Source organism: Kogia breviceps, chromosome 10 (genome assembly GCF_026419965.1).
Source record: "Kogia breviceps isolate mKogBre1 chromosome 10, mKogBre1 haplotype 1, whole genome shotgun sequence".
Taxonomy (NCBI): Eukaryota; Metazoa; Chordata; class Mammalia; order Artiodactyla; family Physeteridae; genus Kogia; species Kogia breviceps.
In genome coordinates this window covers 45,878,599-45,902,359 of record NC_081319.1, presented here as the reverse complement: position 1 = coordinate 45,902,359, position 23,761 = coordinate 45,878,599, and the positions used below count along the sequence as shown (strand labels likewise).

The following is a 23,761-nucleotide window of genomic DNA, read 5'->3' as shown; positions in this document are numbered from 1 at the left end:
GCTCTCCTCAAAGGACCAAGTCCTCTGCTTTCCTGGAAAAAAAGACAACCAGGCTACATTTTAAACTAATCTTGGTTCTATGTCACCCTAACATAAGAGAACAAGATTTGGAGCAGCTTTTTGCCCTGGGATTGTCTTAAACGGAAATTACACTTATATTTTTAAAGCTATTTTTTTTTAATTGAGATCACTCTAGTTAATCATGGGTAGATAATCAGATGCAGATGTCAGAAATAACACAGAGACCCCATATACCCTTTAAGTTTCACCCAATAGTAACATTTTGTAATATTATACTCACAACCAGGGTAATGATATTGCTACAATCCAGGGATCTTACTCGGATTTCCCCATTTTACTTGAAAGCATACGTGAGCGTGCGTGTGAGTGTGCATGTGCGTGTGCATGTGTGTGTGTGAATATTAAGCTCTAATGATGTTACCGTCTGTGTAGTTTCTCGTATCCCCCAGCACAAGGACCCCTTGTGTTGCCCTTTTATAAAGCTAATTGTAGAAATATTTAACATGCTTTAACAACTGAACCCAATAAAACGTACACCTGGGCCAGGGTTTTTTCCAGCATTAACCAGTCAGGCACAGAGTGTCACCATGTACACAGTGACCGGAGGCTTGGGGTGCAGAAGATGCAGGGAGAACCTCCGGGAGGTTCTGAGGTCTTTGACAGAGCCCACCTACAGAAGTCAGAGGCAGAAATGAAAAACTCCTATGGAAGCATGTGCACTATTATTCCAGTTATGTTTTCAAAATACATATAATCTCACCGGTGGGGAGGTATACAGATTTATTATACACACAGGAAAACAGCAAAGCCATTAAAAACACTGATATTTGGATAGAATTACCAATTTTAATACTCTTTTTTGTGCTTAAAATTTTTATTTTTTGTAGTGACCATGCACTGATGGGGAAAACATTACTTAAAATATTCTTCAAAAAATATGCGGTTGACTACAATAGAGGGTCCTCCCTGAGGTTACTTTTAAGAGAAATTAGTAGCAGCAGCAGCCTACTTTTACCAAGCATGCTGACTACAGCCTGGCCTTGTTCTTAGTCCTGTAGATGGATTATATCATTTATTCCTCAGAGCAATAAATACTACAGGGTAGACACTCACATTAACCTCATTTTACAAATGAGAAACTGAGGCCCAGAGAGGTTAACTAACTCATCCAATGTCACACAGCTAGCAAATGGCGAATTTCAAAATAAGAGGAGACTCCTAGCAGGGGCAGCAGCTAACATTTATGGAGGCCCTGCTATGTCTGGGGAGTTAATGTGCTTCTTTCGTTTACTCCTCAGAACAATCTTGCAGGGTAGGTGCTGTATTATGACTACTCCATGGATGAGGAAACTGAAGCTCAGAGAAGTTAAGGACCCAGCCAAGGTCACAGCAAATGAGGTTGCACATGGCGGGGACTGAACCGAGGCCAGTCTGGCTCCTGAACTAAACTAAGGAGCCACAAAGAATGCAAGGGCAAGGCTGAGGTCAGCACAAATCAACAAAGTTTAAGAAGCACAAAGAAAGCAAAAAGCATCTGTGGTGTAGTTAGATCCCTGACTCTGGGGCCCTGAGGCTGAGGTTTTCACAGGAGACTCTACCAAGGTCATGAGGCCCTGGGCAAACTCCTGTAATTGTGTGTCTTGGGTTTCCTCTTCTGAGAAATGAGGAATAACAAATGACTCTTTAAACAGTAAGACAAGCACAAGCTGCACTTTTCAAGCACCAGTTTTCTAGATACTCAATCTAAAATAAACCGTCTCAAGTTTCTCTCTCCAGGAGAACAGTATTTCAAATAGAAGTTCCACTTCTGACCAAGGGAATTCTACCAAATAAATCCACTTCCCCCAAAAGGTGTCCAAAACAAATGAAAATGTTATGCTCAGTAGAAGCTAGACATAAAAGACCATCTATTATATGACTCAATTCATATTAACTATCCAGCATAGGCAACTTATAGAGACAGAAAGCAGATCAGTGGTTCCCTGAGATCAGGAGTAGGAATGGAGATTAACTGTAAACAGGCATGAAGGATCTTATGGGAGGGAGATGTGTAAGTTCCAAAACTGAATTATGGTGATGGTTGCCAACTCAGTAAATTTACTAAAAAATGCTAAATTGTTCACTTAAAATGGGTGAATTTTACAGTATGTAAATTATACCTCAATATTTTAAGTTACCACCCAATAACATGCAAACAAGCGTCCCTGAACTACCTATGCCATATTCCAGCCACGTCCCCACAACATGACAAGGTAAACACATTCTTCCATGATCTCATGATGGAGCCTTCCTCAGGCCACAAGAATGTTCTCAGACAGCAAAACTGTTTAGGAATAGCAAATCATCCATTCGAAAAATCAGCACTGATGAATGGCACATAAATGTACTAATCTATCCCGCACAGACTAGACTATTTTTATTTTATTTATTATGTATTTATTTTTAATTGGAGTATAACTGCTTTACAATGTTGGGTTAGTTTCTGCTGTACAATGAAGTGAATCAGCTATTATGTATACATATATCCTCTCCCTCATGGACCTCCCTCCCACCCTCCCCCATCCTACCCATCTAAGTCATCATAGAGCACCGAGCTGAGCTTCCTGTGCTTTATAGCAGGTTCCCACTAGCTATCTATTCTACACAGAGATAGCTGTCATAAATATTTGCTCAGATGGCAGAAGAATTTCATGATATGTCCATAAGAAAACCGAGAGCCAGCTCTCTTCAGTTTTACTCTTCCACCCTTCTCCCAAGTTACAGCCACTTCTTGGAGATTCAGCCATGCCCTTCCTTTGCCTGTTGCCCTTCAATATCTATCTTCAAAATAATTTAGACTTGGCCCCAAAGCCCAAGGGTATACGAACGTCCCATGTCCCTTCCCACCTGTATAAGTCACATGATGGCAGCTGAGTCTTATTCATTTGGGGCCCGACACATGGTTGATGCTCAAAAAAATGGAAGGTTTTGTTTTACTCTCAGACCAATCTTTGCAAAGAAAGGCTCATTTCTAAGCAACCAGAGGGCCCAGGGAGGGGTGAAAACATAAAAGCCTGGTATATATATCATCACCTCCAGCTGAGCATGTGTCTTGGAAAGGGGAGGTATCCCCTCCCCGCCAGGCTTCCTGCATAAAAAAGCAGCCATATGGAAAGAGGCAATCAAGTTCAAGTCCAGTGTGACACAAAGACATGATGAGGCACAAAGCTGCTAAGAAAGAAGCTGCATTAACAGAAAGGCATCAACTAATAAGCAGCTGTGGTCTTAAGCCAGAAGCAAACAGGCAGGTTGCTGGCTACTACGACTGCTCTTAGGTGAAAGGTGCTGGTTTATCATGGCAGCTTCAGGGACGGTCTGCGGGACGGCGTGGTGGCAGAGGCCAGCCTAGAGCCCAGTCCGTTGTGAAGAGTGGTCTGTTTGGCCAAGACCAGCATCTGCATGGTGCTGGGTCTGTGCACTGGGAGGCGGGAGCGAGGTGTCTCGCCAAGAGCAGAGACCCAACAGTACAGCTCTGGCTACATTTACCTGCTCATCAGCATCACCATCAGCTGAAATTTTAGTGTGACGATTTTGTACAGGCTCACTTCCCCTTGCCAGGGTAGTCTGAGAGCAGGGCACCAAAGCAACTTACTGAAGAGGCCGGGAAGAAGAAAGGAAATAACTATTAAGTATTTACAACATGCTAACTGCTACCATGGGCAATTTACAAATATTATTTCACTTAAAACCCAGAACAACCCGATGACACAAATATGACCCCCATGAGACGCTATGAGACAGAGAGAGGGGCTAAGTGACTCGTCCAAAGCCAGACAGGACATAACCATGTACTTGAACCTGGTCTGTCGGGTGCTATAACCATCCACCCTTCCCTAGCCTTGAACACTCAGAGTTGACCTATGGTGGCCATTCATCACCAGAGTATTGAATGAAGGCCTCCTTGGCAATAACCAAGTGGCTCACTTATGGACTGCTCACCGTGTACCCAGCACTCTGTTAAGGGCTAGATGTCTAAGTGCTGGATGTAGACCCCTCCTTCAGGGTCTATACTCATCCTAGGAAGAAAGTACTACTATTACCCACATTTTAGACATGAAACTGCACAAGGTCACAGAGCTACAATGAGAGGGTCTGATTCTATTTGACCCCCAAGTTGGGGCCCTTAACCACAGCTGAGTAAACACATGAATCCCACCCTCGAGGACTTCAAGGCCTAATTGAGAAGGTCAGACACATGTATAAATTAGTATGGAACAAGCAGGAAGTGCCAGGTGAGAAAAGCTCTTGGGGAGTTCAGACACAAGACGACTGGGGACTGGGGGACAGGTGTCCCAAGTGGGCAGAGCAGTAAGGGGACCCCAAGATGCACAGACTGTGGGTCAGCTTTGCCCATGGCCAGCGCTGGGGTGATGCTGGTACCCCCAACCCCAGAAAGAGAACCGCCCTGAACAAGGGACGTCACCAGAGGCCTGCGTGGAGTAGCCATGGATACTAACAAACAAACCCCAGGCTGAAACCAAGGTGATGAAAACCAGGGGCAGAGAGACCTTTGTAACAGTGCTGAGGTCAGTGCTGATAAGCTAGGCCAGCTCCTTTCTCTAACGTGACTCTACAGGAGAGAGTCCTACAAAGCAGTGCTGCTGGCCACGCTAAATCAATACAGACCGCAGGGCCCAGGTCTGATGGCTCGTTTCCCGGGGTGGACATTCCCACCCCACAAGACATCACAACCACCAGCGGGACTCGGCACCATTCCCCACATGGCCCAGCCGTCCCCCTGCAGCCCAGGATGTCCCTCTCAAAGGAGGAATGAGATCCATTTGGGCTGCTCCATGTGCTTCACCTTGGAACCATCTGGAGAATTTGGACATGTGACGTTGGCCATCGTTTTCATCTCAGCTTTTGCAGATGACAATTACTGGTTAGTGCTCAGCACCTAAAAACTGCCCTTGGTGCAAAAGACTGACAGCAGCCGCCTCTGAGGAGGGGACGTGCGCTGTCCCGCAGCCTCAGGGCTCAGTAAACCCCAGACCAGGCCACATGCTCTTTTCAAATCCTGCCACCCAAAGGCAATCCTGAATGACGCCTGCCAGGAACTGAGTGACCAAGTTTGCAATTGGGTAACAGCCTCAGAAGCGTCCAGGTGAAAAAACATTACATAGTCGGGCTTCTTTAGGACTCTCCTTGAGAAAGCTGAGGGAAACTGCCATGCAACAAACCACAAGGGAGGGCTTCCCTGGTGGCACAGTGGTTGAGAGTCTGCTTGCCGATGCAGGGGACACGGGTTCGAGCCCAGGTCCGGGAAGATCCCACATGCCGCGGAACAGTTGGGCCCGTGAGCCATGGCCGCTGAGCCTGCGCGTCCGGAGCCTGTGCTCCGCAACGGGAGAGGCCACAACAGTGAGAGGCCCGCGTACCGCAAAAAACAACAACAACAACAACAACAAAACCACAAGGTAGTGATGACAAAACTCCACTCTTCACCAGTGTTTCCCTGGTGTAGGTGCCGCCACTCGGGCACAGAGGGGGTGTGACCACCAGGTCACTCAGCAGCACTGTGATTCCCCCCTGCTCCAGCTCATCCTGAGCAGACGGGATGGGGGAAAGCAAGCAAAGTCTGTCTTCAAGAACACCACTCAGTAAGAAATCACTTGAGATCAACTCAGTTTCTGCACAACGCAAGCCTCCAGGGACCAGAAGACACAGAGCCCAGGTATTTTCTCTCCTGAAGACAGAAAGAACAATGCTGGCCTCTGACAGCTGTGTGAGCCAAGCAAGCTGCTTCTCGGGGTGCTTTGTGGGTTATGAGGATGACATGAGGTAATGGGAGGCAAGGGCCCGAGGCTCTACTAGCTGAGAGCCTGGGTGTGGTGGAGGGCAGACCCCAATTTAGAATCAAATGGTTCAATAATTGATTTGTAAAATGATCTTACTATGCTTTTAGGCAGCAGCTCATCTCATACTTTAATGTGCATAGGAATCCCCTGAAGGTCTTGTTAAAATGCAGATTCTGACCCAGTAGGTCTGGGGTGGGGTCTGGGAGTCTGCATTTCTAACAAGCTCCCAGGTGATGTGGGTACCCAGGATGCACGCTGAGCGGCCCACCTTCAAGGGACACAAGCTGATCCAGTGAAATCTGGACTGGCCCTAGTTCTTAAGAGCAGATGGAGGCCTTTCTCCTGATCACTTCCAGGAACCCAACAAATGCACAGTCCCAGTCAGTCTTTCACTCCTCTCTCCTTTCACCTCCACCATCTCTTTCATGAAAGGACCAGGCAGGGGGTGCCAGGTTTCAGCACTGCTCTCCCCCTTTCTCCAATTAAACACTTTTAACTGTCCTATAGGTGAATAACCTCAAAAGAAAAACACTTTCAGTATATAGCCAATTATAAACCATTTAAAAAATAAAGTTATTCTGAGACATGAAAACAGGCCATCACAGAGCAGAATTTTGAAAAAGTTTTTTGGTTTTTTTTTTTTGCGGTACGTGGGCCTCTCACTGTTGTGGCGTCTCCCGTTGCGGAGCACAGGCTCCGGACGCACAGGCTCAGCGGCCATGGCTCAGGGGCCCAGCCGCTCCGCAGCATGTGGGATCTTCCCAGACCAGAGCACGAATCCATGTCCCCTGCATCAGTAGGCGGACTCCCAACCACTGCCCCACCAGGGAAGCCCTGAAAAAGTTTTTTGATTGCTTTTCCTCAAGACCTAATGAACTTCCTGCAGTCACTCTTTAACCATTCTGTTTCACAACAACCCCTCCAAAAAATCGCTTTTTCTGGGCTGTGAGTGAAAACCCCAAAAGCCCAATTAGGAAACTCGCATTCAGCATTTGTGTGTATCTTTATTTAAAACACTCCCCCTCTTCTCCAAAAGCAGCACCCTTCTGATACAGCCTGGTGGTGAGTTCCCAGGTAATTTCAATGTCAGCCCTTGTACTTTTCTATTTGAAATATTTCTAGACTTTTTTAAAATCCCTATTTCAAATTGGTGACTAGTATTTTTTTTAAATAAACAATTTCCTAAAGTAAACAAAAACATATTATTTAATAATGACTCAGTTTCTTGTCCATTAACCCACCAAAAGCCATTCAGTCAGAAGAAAACAATGAAAACTCTTAAAACAGAGTGCTGGAATGCCAGAAAGTGTGTGCATGTAGGGGGACTACTGACGTTTGCAAAAAGTATGAATTTCAAAGACCTCGGTTAAGCAACAGAAGCTAGACAAAATAATACACACTGTTTGATTCCATTTACATAGATCGAGGACAAAACAAATCTAAGGTGATATAAGTCAGGACAGTGGTCTCCCAGGAAGGAGGTGTAAACTAGGAAGAAAGGGGTGCAAGAGGACTTCCCAGGATGCTGGAAACGCAGCTTCTCTCCTGGCGGCTTTACATTCGCCACGTAAGACGTGTGTACTCGACCTTATACCCCACTATGAAAATAAAAGACTACTGTGAGATCAGTGAAACAGCCAGGCCTGCATAGACACTAAGAGGGAAAGGATCAGACTGGCGCAAAGAACAGAATTTACCCTCCTCCAAGTGGTCCAGGGTTTCAGGCTGCTTGTGGATGGGCTTCCTCTCTTCACCCTGGCAGTCATACTCAAAATATTCTTCTTTTCCTCCCACATCTCTTAGGGACATTGCTGAAGTCGCCCAAAGCCAAAACATCACCCTAAGGAGCGGTCCTTGAAGGAGCTCCTGGCTGCCCTCCCGGAGGAGGCATTGGGACCGGGGCCCCCGGGGCGCACACTGGGCCTTGGCTGGGGCCACGGACATGCCCTGGCTCAGCTGAAGTGGAGGGTGTGCACAGGGCCACTGGCCCATCGGCGCCCAGGGGACCCGGAAGGGGGTGGCTCCCACAGAAGGAGGCGGGGCGGTGGGGGGAGAAGCACCTATCGGAATGGGAAAGCCCTGCCCAGCCCTGGGGTGGTCCTAACAGCTGCTCTGGAGTCAGAAGGGAGGCGAGCAGGCAGGTGCCCGGCCTTGGGCCAGCTCTCTGCATCCAGATTCTTCTTCCGCTTTTGCTCCCCCAGAAGCAATGAGGAATGGTAGCTTCCTGGAAGTTTCGCACCAACTGCACAGGGCAATGTCATCCATGCCTCAAGCAGGCACACCTGTCTAAAGGTGGAGCTCTGGCAGAGGAGGTGCCCTGGCGACTGATTACCCAGTTCCCTCAGGTGAGCTAGTTCCTGTGGGAGTGCCTCAAAAGTTGAGACAAATCTGACTGTGACAACAGCATGACACAGGGCTGAAGAGGGAAGGAAAAGATCATTCTGGTTTCTAGCAAGAGGAAAAGAAAAAACTGCAGTAAGGACTACTTGTATTAAGCTTACTTCATCCCAATTTTTCTTTGGTAATAATACATTGCATTTGCTCTTTTTTAAACTGCGTTTTGTAAATCCCACTCTCACCCTAAATCTGCGTATTCACAGCCAAATTTATAAAGATCTTTTCTAATTGCAGGATAAGGGGGGGGGGGGAATCTACAGCCTAATAGTTTACAAAGTTGCCTGAAAAAAGAATCAAGTTTTATTGCACATCTCACTACCAATTCCTCTACACTGTCTGATTTTGCCTGTAACAGTGAAATGGCAGGTCCTTCCATCAAATGCACTGAAAGGTGGCCTGAAGCACTGGTGTCTCAGAGAATCATGGCACATTCTACAATTCCTGTGCTTCAGCCAGCTCCCTGCTACACTGTGGCAGGTCTCCCTGCTCCTAAAAGCTATATCAGGAGGCCTAAACCACCTCTCTCTGCCCAGTCACCTCCCTCAGGTAACCAAGGGGGCCTTTAGCAGAGGCCAGATTGTCAGCAAGAATTCTCTGCACAAGTTCAGGAACTAGGTCTCGTCCATCTTTAAATCCTTAGGGCTGTAGATCCTGCTAAGGCGGCTAAAAATGTCTGCTAAACTGAATCGCTCCCTCCATAAAAACGAATAGAAGACCATAGACCAGTGCCTATAAATAGAAAACCAGAATAGAATAACGATTTTATTAAGAAATTAACACCTAGAGACATACTCGTTGCCGGGTTACTTTTCTGGAACCTGAAAATGATTGCTACATTTTAGGATGTTAAAAATGTGTTCTTTGTAAAAAGTAGGGTCAGTAGAAAGTCAGTAGCAGGGAATTCAAAAATCACATTTTGAAAATCTTCATAAGTTTTAAATACAATGTTTATAAAGGCAGACACTCAGGGGGAAAAAATCATGCTTTAATCTCAGTAAACATTATCAAATTGGGGCTTGTTAATTCAATGCAAACGACGGTGTGTCTGAAGCTCTGGCAGGGGAGGGAGGGTGAACGCTCCACTTTGTACATTATTCATTCGGAGAGTCGGGGAGTATCAGATTGACTATAAGATGTGCAGGCTAGTGGGAGGGGCTGTAGTATATATAAATAAATTTTTAAAAAGCTGATTTCATATATTTGAAAATACTTTTAAGTGATTTTACTCATAACCAGTTTGTTATACTCATCTTTTATTTATTTATTTATTTTTTTGTGGTACGCGGGCCTCTCACTGTTGTGGCCTCTCCCATTGCGGAGCACAGGCTCTGGACACACAGGCTCAGCGGCCATGGCTCACGGGCCCAGCCGCTCTGCGGCACGTGGGATCTTCCCGGACCGGGGCACGAACCCGTGTCCCCTGCATCGGCAGGCGGATTCTCAACCACTGCGCCACCAGGGAAGCCCTATACTCATCTTTAAACTCAATTCTAGGCTACCTTTAGCAAATGATGTTCACGTCTCTATATATTATATAATTGAAATATATATACATGTTAATTAAGAGATACATTTAGGACATGGCATTGTGAACACAAGACCATCCTAGCCTCCCCATGTCACCCCATTTCTCTCAGTTCTCTCATTCTTCAGGGTACTCGCCACCCCAAACCCTTCCTCCTTCCCTCCCTCCCTCTGCAGGGGTGTGAGGGAATTCTCCAACCTTATCCACATCTGCATTCACTTCAAGGTTAAAGGCAGAGATGGGACAAAGTGCACCTTCTCTGAGAGAACAGTTTTCCAAAAGTCAGAGCAGAACAAACCCCTAAAGACCAGCAAGAAAGTCCAGGAATCCCTGTGCCAGGTGACGGATGGACCATGGGACATGGACATGGGAGGTGGAGCTGAGGGTGGCCCAGCTCACCCCGGACAGTCAAGCAGCTGCAGTGTGTGCTCTCCCAGACGTAAGGACTAGAACCATGGCCCAGAGCGGGCGGGGCATGTGTAGTGGGCAGGGCATGGGTTCTGACCCATGTCTGGGAATGTCCAAGGCCACAGAAGGCAAGTGTCACTCACCTCCCTCCAGTCAGAGGGGGCTCTTCCTGTGAGTGTCCTCTCCAGATTTATTCTACACACCCCACAGAGGTCATCTTCCCGAAGCTCCACCCTCTGCTGTCCAAAGAGTGGTCACGAGCCACTAGGGCTATTTCCATTGAAATCTCTATTGATTAAAATTAAATAGAATCCAAAAATCCGTGGCAGTAGGCAAATTTCAGATGCTCCATAGCCACATGGGGCTAGTGGCTACCAAACTGGACAGCACAGAACGTTTCCATCATCACAGGAAGTCCCACTGGACAGGCACGCCCAAGGATGCCCCTTGTCTTCAGACATGAGCTTGATGTTCCTCGGCCTCCTTGGCCTGCTTTTCCCCGGCAACCTGTTCCTGTTGACCCCCACTCACCCTCTGCCAAGAGTCTCTGTCCCTTCTGTATCCCATGCATTCTGCCCCTCTCCACGAGCCTCCCTGTCCTTTTACCTCTCTCCCTATACGGAGCAGGGTGTCCTGTCACTGAGGGTCACTTCCCCAAGGCCCTTACTTATGCTATTTTATTATTTTTTTTTAATTTATTTTTTGCAATACGCAGGCCTCTCACTGTTATGGCCTCTCCCGTTGCGGAGCACAGGCTCCGGACGCGCAGGCTCAGCGGCCATGGCTCATGGGCCCAGCTGCTCCATGGCACGTGGGATCTTCCCGGACCGGGGCACGAACCTGCGTCCCCTGCGTTGGCAGGCAGACTCTCAACCACTGCGCCACCAGGGAAGCCCTATGCTATTTTTAAAAAATAAATGACCAACACAAAGCTCTGAAAACTTGGGCTCTAAGCTCCCTGTGGCCCTCTCATCAGTTCTCTAGTCCTCTGCTTCTACCTCAGAGGGAGGACATTATCTCTGCTTTACCAAAGTTGCTGATAAAAATGTACAGCTACATCATCATGCATTTACATTTAGTTCTTTTTTTTTTTTTTAATCATCTTAACAGCCATTCAGAAGACTGCTGAGTCTGGAAAGGGAAAGTCAGCCTCTACCTCCAATGGTGCATCCCACAATAAACACACATGAAAAATGGGGCCTGTTTACATGTCTGAACACAAGTGCAGGAAAGTTAGAAAAGCATCTCAAAAGCCTAGTAACAGTTTTTCAATTAATGCTTTAAATACCTCTGACAAAACTTCACTCGCAAACCAGCCACCCTGACCCTGGGTGACATTTTAGAGGTCACTGCAGTCAGGGAACAGCACACGGGCCACCTGTGTGTAATGCTGTGGATTTTCATTATGGAATAAGAAGTCCTAAAAACAACCACTGCACAATCTGCCTGAGTGTCCCCATTTATAAAATCAGTGTGAACTAGACCACCTCCTGCTGTGACATGCAAACCTATAATGTTGTAAAAGGGGTCATGAGGGTGGATGATTACAAAAGAGACTGCAGCAAGAAACAGGTGGTCAAGATACTATACCTTTTTTTTTTTTTTTTTTTTTTTTTTTTTCTGGCTGCGCTGCACAGCTTGTGGGATCTTAGTTCCCTGACCAGGGACTGCACCTGCGTCCTCAGCATGAAAGCGTGGAGTCCTAACCACTGGACCACCAGGGAATTCCCAAGATACTATACCTTGTTCAAAATACCAGTTACCTTTTGAAAGGGATTTTTAAAAAGAACTTAATAACTAGTACTATTTCTGAAAAAATAAAATTAAGCAGTGGCCTGGCACTTCGCCAACCACAAAGCGCTTTTACTTTATTTACACGCTTTACCCTCCTTCACAATGGTTCTGGCAAATGGGGATAACCACATTGAGAAAGCTGGGTTGACAGGGACTCACTGGGGTCCCAGGATGTACCCAACTACTGGTAAAAAGAAACAACAGGCCCCAAATGGGGTCGCTTGTGTTAAGCCCCAGGGCAGCCAACCAAGACTTAATACCTGACCTAAATGCAGCTTCAGCCTCTCCCAGGAATGGAGTCTTAACCAGTTGGTCTGGAATTTCTCGGTCAGCAGTAATGAGGTAATCTGCCTGATAGACCCCATCCATCCCCCAAAGAAAGAGAGATAATCTGCTTTTTCCCTGTCTCTGCTCCCGTCTGTCTATAAAAGCATTCCGTTTTACACAGCTCCTCAGAGCTCCTCTCTACTTGCTAGATGGGATGCTGCTCGATTCATGAATTGCTGAAGAAAGCCAATTTGATCTTTATATTTATCTGTTGAATTTTGCTTTTCAACACCACACAGCCATGCGGAATGCAAAACAGGCCCCAAAGGCAGACTCCAGGCCAGCACTCTTTTCTGGCATTCTACCTATTTCTAGAATAACTACAAAAGTGCACTCCATTTCTTTAACTTAGGGACATATACTTGAACCCAAGCCTTTCTGAAAATTAAAAAAGCCTCACATTCTTTTTTTTTTTTTTCTTTTTTTCAGTACGCGGGCCTCTCACTGTCGTGGCCTCTCCCGTTGTGGAGCACAGGCTCCGGACGCGCAGGCTCAGAGGCCATGGCTCACGGGCCCAGCCGCTCCGCGGCATGTGGGATCCTCCCAGACCGGGGCATGAACCCGTGTCCCCTGCATCGGCAGGTGGACCCCCAACCACTGCGCCACCGGGGAAGCCCCCTCACATTCTTTATAAGCATACTTTTTTTAAGCGACCAGTGTAGCCAAGAAACAACATAGGATTTCGTGACAGACATAAAGAGTTACCTTCCAGACGCCTGTGCCCAGGGATGGTCTCCATTCACACTGGCATAGTTTCCCAAACACACCTGATGTAAAGAATCACCAAAAGCGTGCACTAAAGATTCAGATTTCTCAGGGCCTCTCCTGGTCTGCAGTTAGTCTGGGAATCTGCTTTTCTAATAAGCGAATGATTGCCATTATTTGCCAGGTTTTAGAGGTTCCTGCAATTACAGGTGGGACACAGCCAACGTAGGTAACCAGGACCCTGTTGGACGCTAGAGTTGCTGTTGTTGTTTTAATGTTTATTGGAGTAGAGTTGATTTACAGTGTTGTGTTAGTTTCAGGTGTACAGCAAAGTGACTCAGCTATACATATACATATATCCACTCTTTTTGATGCTAGAGTTTAAACTGTAAACACTGAGTACATGTGTGAAAATTCTGCAAAGACCACTGCTGTACTCTGTTGATCGCTAGCTATTTCAAACCTCTAAAAATTACCTTAAGGTATCAGGCAATCAACCCCTCCAATTTCCTACTATTCTAAGCCCCTGCCCCATACCCCTTGTTTGGGTGGTAGTGGGGGACACAGAGTATTAGACTCCACAACTAAAACTGATTAAGGGGGAAGGATACAATCAGTGGACTGAATAAAACTCTCCTAAACCTCAAAGAGAAAAGAGAAAAGCAGCCATTTCTTAATTCCACCTTTAAAAGAGGGGTCCCTAATCGTCCTGCAATCTATATTCCCACCCATATGTATTACTTTATCGGTGCTCACCCTGCAATTTAAGTGCAAGTCGGTAACTCTGACATAAATGATGATTTTTGCATCTTTTTCAAAACATATGACTTATCTTTTGTTATTAGTATGGAAAGTCCCCTAGAAGTTTCCCTCATTAAAGATTCGAATGGCAAATAATAAGAGAGACAAAGTAACACTGTGTGTCTAACTCCTACCTGGCCTCCTCACCGGGAAGTTCAGGACCAGGAGATGAAAGGGCTATTCAAAGACTGATTTGCAATTTTAAAGATGCATAAACACAAAGGCAAATTGCCTTGTTTCCAGACTAACCTGCTGAGGTCAGGAAAGAACCCTAGTTAGAAATGTATAAACAAGTAATGACAACATTAGCATATTCTTGAATTCCACTCCCTTTTGTGGGGTTTCCTAAACCAGATTAGTTCTGAGCTTCCATTCCTTTAATTCCCTGCTTTACTTAACTATCTTTAAAACGGGATTACGAAAATGTCAGTTGCCACAGCAAATTCCGTCCCAGTAGCCTTCTCTGCTTCATCCAAATTGGGATGGAGGATAAAGGCAAGTATTTTGCTCAACATAATTCCGACAGTAATTGCAATCAACATTTATTTACCCTTGGACAGATGAGCTGCCTCTTCTTCCATTTTCCTTTTCTGCTGGAAGAAGAGAGATCTGGCTGCCTCGGGGCCAAAAGACTCAACTGAGAAATGGCTGGGTAAGAAAATCCTTCTGATAGACACCCAGATAAGAGCAGGCCTCCTCTCACCCTTCAGATTAACCACCGAGAGTGACTGGCTTCATTTCCTCAGACAAGGGTGTAAATAGAGCTGGACGGTGTCACAATTGGGTCAAGACAGTAAGAAACCTTCCTCCCTCACTTCCAGGATGGCTCCGTGGGAGCCATGGCCACACCCAGTGCATCTCCGGGCTGTGCGACAGGCCCTCTGCTGTAACCAATGCTCCGCGATCCTGTGGTCCATACTTTTAAAAGTTATGGAGGGTTCAGCGAGTCACAAATCACCAAGAAAACTTCAAGAGGTCAATGATGGATTCTGAAAAGAAGCACCCCTATAATTGCCTCCTGGAGTTGGGTAATAGGATGGGAACTTGCTTCAAGAATAATATACCCAAAAGAAAAAAAAAACGAGTCATCTTTTCCCCTCACGACCCTGGGAGCTGTCCAGTGTCATCATTACTCAGGATGTTTAAAGATGCACAGGGACTCAACACGGCAATGTCTTCATCTAATGCTTGGGGATGGTGGGGCTCAGCTAGGGAAGTTTCTCAGCACATTTAAATATCCATTCACCCCCACTAAGAAAGGCTCTTGGCCCTTTTCCTGCAGCCCATAGTCAAGGCAGAAATCAGCAGATAAAGAGATAATTATGTAGTTCTTAGCTTACTAATGAGGCCAGGTCCCAGCCTGTTACATCATTCAGGTTAATCAAATGTAGTCATGTTAGAGAGACTGAAACTCCGGATTCAATTAAAAAGCAGTTAGTTACCTTACCTATTACTGGCTCGTGTGAGGCTGGAAACGTATCATCACTGGGGGAATGGACCCTCTAAGTATATATATTAATTGTGTCCTTTTTGTGTGTGTCTATGTAAAGGCACAGATTGAGCGTCACTTTAAAGAAGAAATTAAGGACGACAGGTTAACTGTGTCATATACAATTTGATGCCAACACCACAGGAGCCCGAGGCTCCTCCCCTGTGGCCTGAGAATGCACCTCAGTGCCATTTCCTGATGCCTGGAGCCTCCTGAGGCCGCTCCAGACACATAAACTCCACCCGGTCTCCTCTGGAATGTGCCACACCCTCCCTACACACACAGCAGAGGATACAGGCTCTTGCAGCCCCTCCCAACATCTCCCACCCCCATATCTGGGAGCCCACGAAGAAAATTCATTTGACTTGTCTGCCAGGTGGGAGGCTGCTTCTGCCTTTTCTCCAGCCTCCCCTGTGCCCTCAAGTCTGGGCTCAGAAAAGGGTGGATTCTCCCAGGGCAGAGGACCACTTCCTGAAGACACTAGTCCCTGAACCCTAACGAGGACCACATCTCCACTTGCACGCGCGCACGCGCACACACACACACACACACACACACACACGCATCACCCCAGAGAGAATCCAATCCCACTGAAGTGTGATGCTCACGCACCAACACCACCTCCAAACTGCCAAGGAGCCTCCCACAATCACGAGCCCTGCCCACCTGCGGTATCCTCCACCACGCCTTCGCAAGGGTCAGAGCCATGAGGTGCTGGTCCCGTGGCCCGACTCCCTTCTGCCCGACTCCCCAGGAAGATTCCAGGACACCCCCTCCCCCGAAAGAGACAATGGCCCTACACATCCCCGCTCTGTTCTGCAGGAGTCATAATTACCGTCCGAGCATTCTTCATAATACCAGTCTAGCTCATAATAATCCGCTTCGATAAATTTCTGCATAGTCAGTATTCTTGCAGAGGAAAGAAGGCACTTCACGGCGCCATCGACGTCAAGTGAAACGCTGCCATGCCTCCCCGCCCTTCCAAAACACTGGGCAGAAGAGCATCCCCAAACACGCCAGAATTAAGCTGTGCATTCTTAATGACAGTCTGGAGCCAAAACAGGAAAGGGGCAGTGAAAAGAAAAATTGTGGAGGGGAGGAGGAGGAGCAGAAAGAAAGGTAATTTGCAGAGCTATCAGAGACCCTGGCAGCCCCGCTAATAAAGCGGCACCAGCCAGCAGCCCTGAAGGGGAGTAGCCAGAATCGTCCTATCCGGAAGCACGGAAGGTGACGTCAGGGACACACACCACCACCCTGAGGTCTCACTCCAGCCTCGCCTCCCGCTCATCTTTCAATCTCACAGTTGCCATAGAAACAGGCCGGCTCTGAAAAAATGATGCAGAGATGGAGGCAATGTCTTCCAAGGATGCTGGGAGCAGGGGCTGGCAGGTGCCACGTTGGCAGAAAGGAGGGTGCAGGAGGAAAAAGAGGGCAGCACCAGGGACCTTACCACCATCGTACCCTCCAACAAATGTCAGCACAAGTTTATTTGTGCTTAATTCTGGGTCACTACAGAATCTGCATTTGAAACATGCCACCTTTAAAAATCTGCACCCATTACTTCTTTCCTCAACCTGATTTTAAACATGAAGCATTTTTTCCGAAAAATTTTAACGACCACCTAAAGGAAATGTAAAATACTTAGAAAATGGAAACGTTTTCATTTAGATATAGTCCTGTTCTCTGCTCATGCCTTTATTCAAACTCCTAGAAAAAGAGCCTGCAACATACAAATAGAGGAGAATGCCATTACACAGGGGCCCGTGCAATATAATAGGCTGTTTTCATGGACATGTATATGTGTAATCAAGGTACAAAAATACACACCAGAAGGAAACAGCCCACCCTCAGGATGCTGGTTCCCTCTGGAGAAAGAGTGAAGGAATAGGACTTTGAAACTGTACTTATAAATGCATAGGTAACATTTTATTTATTTTTTTTAAAAAAGTGAAGTTAACACTTATTAGTCCTAAGCGTTTAGCATGTTTGAAATATTTCTTTTAAATGAGTAATGGGATAATTAAACAGATTTTAGACTTACTATAAGTTAAACTCACTCCCTAAAGCAGAGTTTCTCAACCACAGCACTACTGACACTTAGGGTCAGATAATTCTTTGTTGAGGGGCACTGTCTTGGGCATGGCAGAATGTTTAGCAGGATCCCTGGCCTCTACCCATTTAGGTGCCAGAAGCACCACCCTCTCTCTCTGTAGATGTGACATCCAAAAATGTCTCCAGATGCTGCCAAATGACCCTTGGGAGCAAAATTTCCCTTTTGCCCTAAAGCAAAACTACCTACAGAACCTCACCAGCCTGTTAGCCAGGTACTGTAACCATCTGTTGGTGTCGACAGCAACAAGTGTGGCCTTGATTCAGTTTTTCTCTTAACTTTCTACTCAAGACTGTATAATTGGCGAATGAGTAATAGTACAAGGACTCTTCAAGCACTACTGGGAGGGCAAGCTTCTTTCCTTCCACAGTGACCAAACGGGGACAATTTCCCTTTATCCTTCCAAAGGCATATGATACCTCAGTGAATGAACTTGGAGGGAAAGGCATCCCTCTAGGGCAGGGCTTCCCAGGCTTTAATGAGCATGTGAATTACCTGGAGCTCTTGCTAAAGTGCAGATTCTGATGCAGCAGGTCTGCAGCTGGGCCCAAGATTCTGCATTTCTAACAAGCTCCCACATAATAGCAATGCCGCTGGTCCCCAGTTACACTGGATGGCAAGGCTCTTCAATAGAATAGACAGATCGGGGTGGGGGGTAGATTTTACAGTGTGTGTGCGTGTGTGTGAGTGTATCTGCCTGTCTGTGTGTGTGTCTGGTAGAAATTTTAGAGGAAAACTATATGTGTGTGTGTGTGTGTGTGTGTGTGTGTGTGTGTGTGTGTGTGTGCCCTCCTCAGACCCCAACTTGGATACGCATTTAAAATTTTCTAGGACATTCACCTAATTAAAGTCAGCAGCCAATGATTTTAATTCCTGCTCTAACTGCCCCCATTATCTGAATATATCTTATCTCTCCCTTTGGTCCTTATCATGTCTCTCCCTGGCAATGATGGCACCTCTCAAGAGCCTCACAGCAAACCACCAGGCGACCTCTCAGATGTCATTCCTCATGACAGGTGAGCTGAGGCTGGTGTCCTAAGGGGTTTTCCGAGACTTTATTTTTTTAAAGTTCCGTAAGGTGTTTCTAAACAGATGATTATAGGCCTCATAAATAAACCGATCAACAGTTAACAGGTTCCTCAAAATCAGCATGTTCAACAAGTTCAATCCAATATTCGGGGTGGGGAGAGTCCAATATTAATTTTCAAAATGAAGATGTAATAAAGAAAATGCAAACTCCACAAAGCATCATAGAAAAGTTAGGTGCAGTTAAAAACCCCTTAAACAAAGGCTTGGCACATTTACCTCACAGTGCTACGAATTTCAAAAATATTTTATTCATCCCACATCACCATAAAAGCAAAAATCAATGGATGGAAGGATGGCTGGTCAACTAATGGCCGGCAGTTTAGCTTCACAGCTAAGAGCAGAGCTTTTGGAGTTGGGCGGCCTGAGGTTTGGTCCAGGATCCTCATTTCCCATCTCTGTGACCTTCTTAGACACCTGAGTCTTATCTGCTCAATGGGGTGACTATAATACCTGCCACATAGATGGGGCGAGGCGTTAATTAATTGATGCATGGCAGAGCACTTAGCACAGTGCCTGGGACAAAGTGAGTTTGCAAGAAATGTTAGTTGGGATCATCTTCATCACTCTAATTCCTTAAAAAAGGAAACAAGCCAGAACGAGCAATTAAAAAGAGAGTACAATTTTCTAAGCTGTAATTAGGGAAATGAGGTAGAAACGTCATTTATTAGCTTTTCCCAGCATAATTCATTAGAAGGCATCGGGTTCACGGTAATGAGCAGGAGTGGCAATCTGGTGGTGGGGTGAGGCCATTTACAAATTACTGAACACAACTTACAAGAAATCCGAAGACTGCATATACCCAATTGACTTTTTTTAAAAATATTTTTATTTATTTATTTTTTGGCTGCGTTGGGTCTTCGATGTTGCGCGCGGGCTTTCTCTAGTTGCAGCGAGCGGGGGCTACTCTTCGTTGCGGTGCGCGGGCTCTAGAGCGCAGGCTCAGTAGTTGTGGCGCACGGGCTTAGTTGTTCCGCAGCATGTGGGATCTTCTCAGACCAGGGATGGAACCTGTGTCCCCTGCATTGGCAGGCGGATTCTTAACCACTGCGCCACCAGGGAGGTCTCCCAATTTACTTTCTTAGAAAATGCGAAAGAAAGCAGAATGTGTATGAATAAGGAAACAGCATCATTTATGGGTGAATGTTATGGGCCTTGAGCAAGTTTCGAATTGAACGTCTATACCCAAACTGCCATGTGATAGGCTCAGAAGGATGCAGTAATCCATCCACAACTCTGCAGAGATGGTTCCACGGTTAAAATCCAGGTTTCTCTGCCTTCAAATCCACACTTTCCTCCAACATTCCCACGAATCCAGAGTTACAGCCCTTCCTTGGCCCAGGCTTAACTGCAGCTGAAAAAGCACCTCCTCCTCTGATGTTCCTGGGCTCTTCCCATCACTGCCCCACCCCAGGAGGATCAGGAATCGGGGCTGGTCCCAGGAGCAGCCTCAGAGAAGACCCCCTCACCCACCCTCATGTTCACACGACGCTACTTCAGAAGTGCTGACTGCACATCAGACAACAGCCCTTTACAGCTCACTCACTCCTCAGACCCCTGCTACCTAATACCCCGTCATTGGGCAGACAAGGAAAGGGGGCTCAGAAAGTTGAAGTCACTTGACCAGGATCACTCAGCAAAAACCAAGAGCAACTGAATCCAAACCGGGCACCAACCCACTCCAAAGCCTTTTCTTTCAGTAACTGAGAAAACAGGCCTGAGAAAACAGCAGCAGCGGCTGGAGCACTGGGGCGGGGGCCACTCTGCTTTCCCAACGCCTCCTACTTGGCCCGCCGCCAGCTTCTCCTCCCCAGACGGCCCTCGGCCCATGCGCCAGCCGGCTCCCTTACGGCGACCCGCAGTCCCAGTGTCATCATTAGTGATGATGCACCAGGTTATGACCTGGATTTATTCTGCAAACCTAATCAGTATGCTGAGGATTTGGAAAAGGTGTTTATTCCTCACGGACTAATTATGGACAGGACGGAACAGCTGGCTCGAGATGTGATGAAGGAGATGGGAGGCCATCACATCGTGGCCCTCTGTTGCTCAAGGGGGGCTATAAATTCTTTGCTGACCTGCTGGATTACATCAAATGAACAGAAGTAGTGGTAGATCTACACCTATGACTGTAGATTTCATCAGACCGAAGAGCTACTGTAATGACCAGTCAACAGGTGACATAAAAGTAATTGGTGGAGATGATCTCTCAACTTTAACTGGGAAGAATGTCTTGATTGTTGACGATATAATTGACACTGGCAAAACAATGCAAACCTTGCTTTCCTTGGTCAAGCAGCATAATACAAAGATGGTCAAGCAGCATAATACAAAGATGGTCAAGGTTGCAAGTTGGCTGGTGAAAAGGACCCCTCGAAGTGATGGATATAGACCAGACTTTGTTGGATTTGAAATTCCAGACAAGTTTGTTGTAGGATATGCCATTGACTATAATGAATCCTTCAGGGATTTGAATCATGTTTGTGTCATTAGCGAAACTGGAAAAGCAAAATACAAAGCCTAAGATGAGAGTTCAAGTTGAGTTTGGAAACATCTGGAGTTCCACTGAAATCACCAGGAAAATTATAAAATGTTCTAGTTCTGTGGCCAGCTGCTTAGTAGAGCTTACTGAATGTATCCTCTAAGAATTTTATCCGTTTTGTATTTTAGAAAGGTCAGGTGCTGTGCATCCCCGAACTCTTTATTTGCACTATGAGCCTACAGACTATCAGTTCCCCTTGGGTGGATTGTTGTTTGACTTGTGAATGAAAAATCACTTAAACCACACCACTATTGAATGAAAATATTGAAACTGTATCTGTAAGAAACATTTAAAGAGAAGAATATATTAGTTTTCTAATTGGTATTTTAATTTTTATATATTCAGGAAAGAACAGAAGTGATTGAATATTGTTAATTATACCACTGTGTGTTTAGAAAAGAAGCAGTCCGTTTCATATCAGTGACAGCATTTAGAGGTATCGTTATGTCAGATAAACCATATGTCCTGGAATTATTTTAGTAGGTTTCAGTAGTTATTAACTGTATTTTCCCGTTTGTTCAGATTATTTCTGGCAAATCTTTGTCAACAGTTCCTTTTAAATACAGGTCGATAAGTTCTAAAAACCTACACTTTTTGAAGTCTTCAGTGTAAAAATCCTTAAAATAAAGGCTGTCTCTTTAAAAGAAAAAAAAAATAATTAAGAAAACGTTCAAGGAGTATTTACAAATAAAATTTGAAAGAAAAAACAAAGAAGGGGTAGAATTAAAGGAGATAACTCAAGTTGGCATTGCACAGAGAAAACAAATTGAAAAGATATTTTTTAAGAACGATATTAAAAATGATCAGGAGAGTAAGAATTAAGTTAAAATTACCAATGTGGGGGCTTCCCTGGTGGCGCAGTGGTTGAGAGTCCGCCTGCCGATGCAGGGGATACGGGTTCGAGCCCCAGTCCGGGAAGATCCCACATGCCGTGGAGCAGCTAGGCCCGTGAGCCATCGCTGCTGAGCCTGCGTGTCCGGAGCCTGTGCTCCGCAACAGGAGAGGCCACAACAGTGAGAGAGGCCCTCGTACCGCAAAAAAAAAAAAAAATTACCAATGTGTCTTTTGTGATGTTAAAAAAAAATTCTATAGGCATACCTCAGAGATGCTGTGTTTTTGGTTCCAGACCACCGCTTTCATAAACCAAATATCACAATAAACCAAGTCACATGAAATTTTTGGTTTCAAGGTGCATATAAAAGTTATGTTTAGGGCTTCCCTGGTGGTGCAGTGGTTGAGAGTCTGCCTGCTGATGCAGGGGATGTGGGTTCGCACCCCGGTCCGGGAAGATCCCACATGCCGCAAAGCAGCTGGGCCCATGAGCCATGGCCACTGAGCCTGCGCGTCCGGAGCCTGTGCTCCGCAACGCGAGAGGGCACAACAGTGAGAGGCCCGTGTACCGCAAAAAAAAAAAAGTTATGTTTATACTATACTGTAGTCTATTAAGTGTGCAATAGCATTATGTCTTAAAAATATGTACATACCTTAATTTAAAAATAACTTATTGCTAAAAAAAATGCTAACCATCATCTGAGCCTTCAGCAAGTGATAATCTTTTGGCAACTGTAACATCAAAGATCACTCATCACATCACCACAACAAATATAATAATAATTTAAACTTTTGAAATATTGAGAGATTTATCAAAATGTGACACAGACACACAAAGTGAGCAAACGCTGTTGGAAAAATGGTGCTGACAGATTTGTTCGTTAAAAAACCTTCAGTTTGTAAAAAATGCAGTTATCTGCAAAGCACAATAAAACGAGGTAGGCCTGTATTGCCAGCTCTGTCAAGAAAGCGGCCCAACTAGGACACTATTCCACCCATCCCCAGCACATCAACATTCTGGTGCCCAGATTTGGGTTAAATCTTAACAGGGCTCCTTGGAAAGCTGCTGATTCCACACCTTTGGGCAGGAAAATTCAAGACAGGCCTGCAGTAGCATGTTGCACAAAAGCAAAAGACCATTCCAAAAGGTCTGGGGTAGAAGTGATAAGGCATAGGAGCCTGCTTAAAAGGACATCACCAGCCAGCTTGTGATAATTCGAACATCAAAAAGAAAAGATAGCTAATAACAGTTAAAGGAAACGGGCTGAGTCTGTAAAGGCCATGAATAACAATGAATATGAAAATAAAAAGGGCAACCAAGCGAACAAGGCAACTGATATATTGCCTTAGGGAAAGGGGAAAATAATAGACATTTTTAATCCATCTTAAGAAGTAGAGGAGGGCGGGTGTGTATGACTGTTCTGTTTCTGGCACTAATATCTTTTATAAAGCACTATGAACATTTCTCTAAGTTGGGTGGCTATGAATAAGCCAACCGCATATGGAATGAGGAGGTAGGTAAAAGAATAGAAAAACCTGATGCTGTGGCCACAACTACCCCCAGGTAGGAGGAGGATCAGATCCTGGGCTGCAAAGTTAGTTATATATTGTCTTTTGTAAGCATTTAAGAGACTCTAATAGATTTGGTCTGCAAAGTTAAGAAGACTCTAATTAAATAAACTTGTAATCAAAGTTAAATGTGTAAAAGAATTTAATAAAATTTCTAAGTTTCTAACTATTAGTTGTGTGAATTCATGTACACATACACAATTTAATAGACTCATATACATATATATATACATATAAGAACTTTAAAGTTATTCAATACATTTTAAAGATGACTAAATGCTAACAATTTTGGATTAAATTACTACTGATGCAATTATGA

At 45.5% G+C, this 23,761-nt stretch overlaps 1 protein-coding gene and 1 pseudogene across 11 annotated transcripts in view; one reads left to right on the top strand and one right to left on the bottom strand.

The window, feature by feature from the left end:
• Positions 1–23,761, bottom strand: part of TRAK1 (trafficking kinesin protein 1) — a 157,268-nt gene that overhangs the window by 46,485 nt on the left and 87,022 nt on the right. For 3 of the 11 annotated variants that reach the window (XM_067044576.1, XM_067005599.1, XM_067005603.1), the window contains exon 1: positions 16,140–16,483. The exons of 6 other annotated variants lie outside the window; for them this stretch is intronic. In XM_067044576.1, the coding sequence (XP_066900677.1) occupies positions 16,140–16,203 (64 nt within the window). In that variant the 5' untranslated portion in view covers positions 16,204–16,483. Of the gene's footprint in view, positions 1–556; positions 624–16,139; positions 16,500–23,761 lie in introns of those variants that run through there. 2 more of the 11 variants (XM_067005600.1, XM_067005598.1) reach the window with 2 other exon arrangements.
• LOC131763557 (hypoxanthine-guanine phosphoribosyltransferase pseudogene) lies at positions 20,462–21,107 on the top strand (annotated as a pseudogene).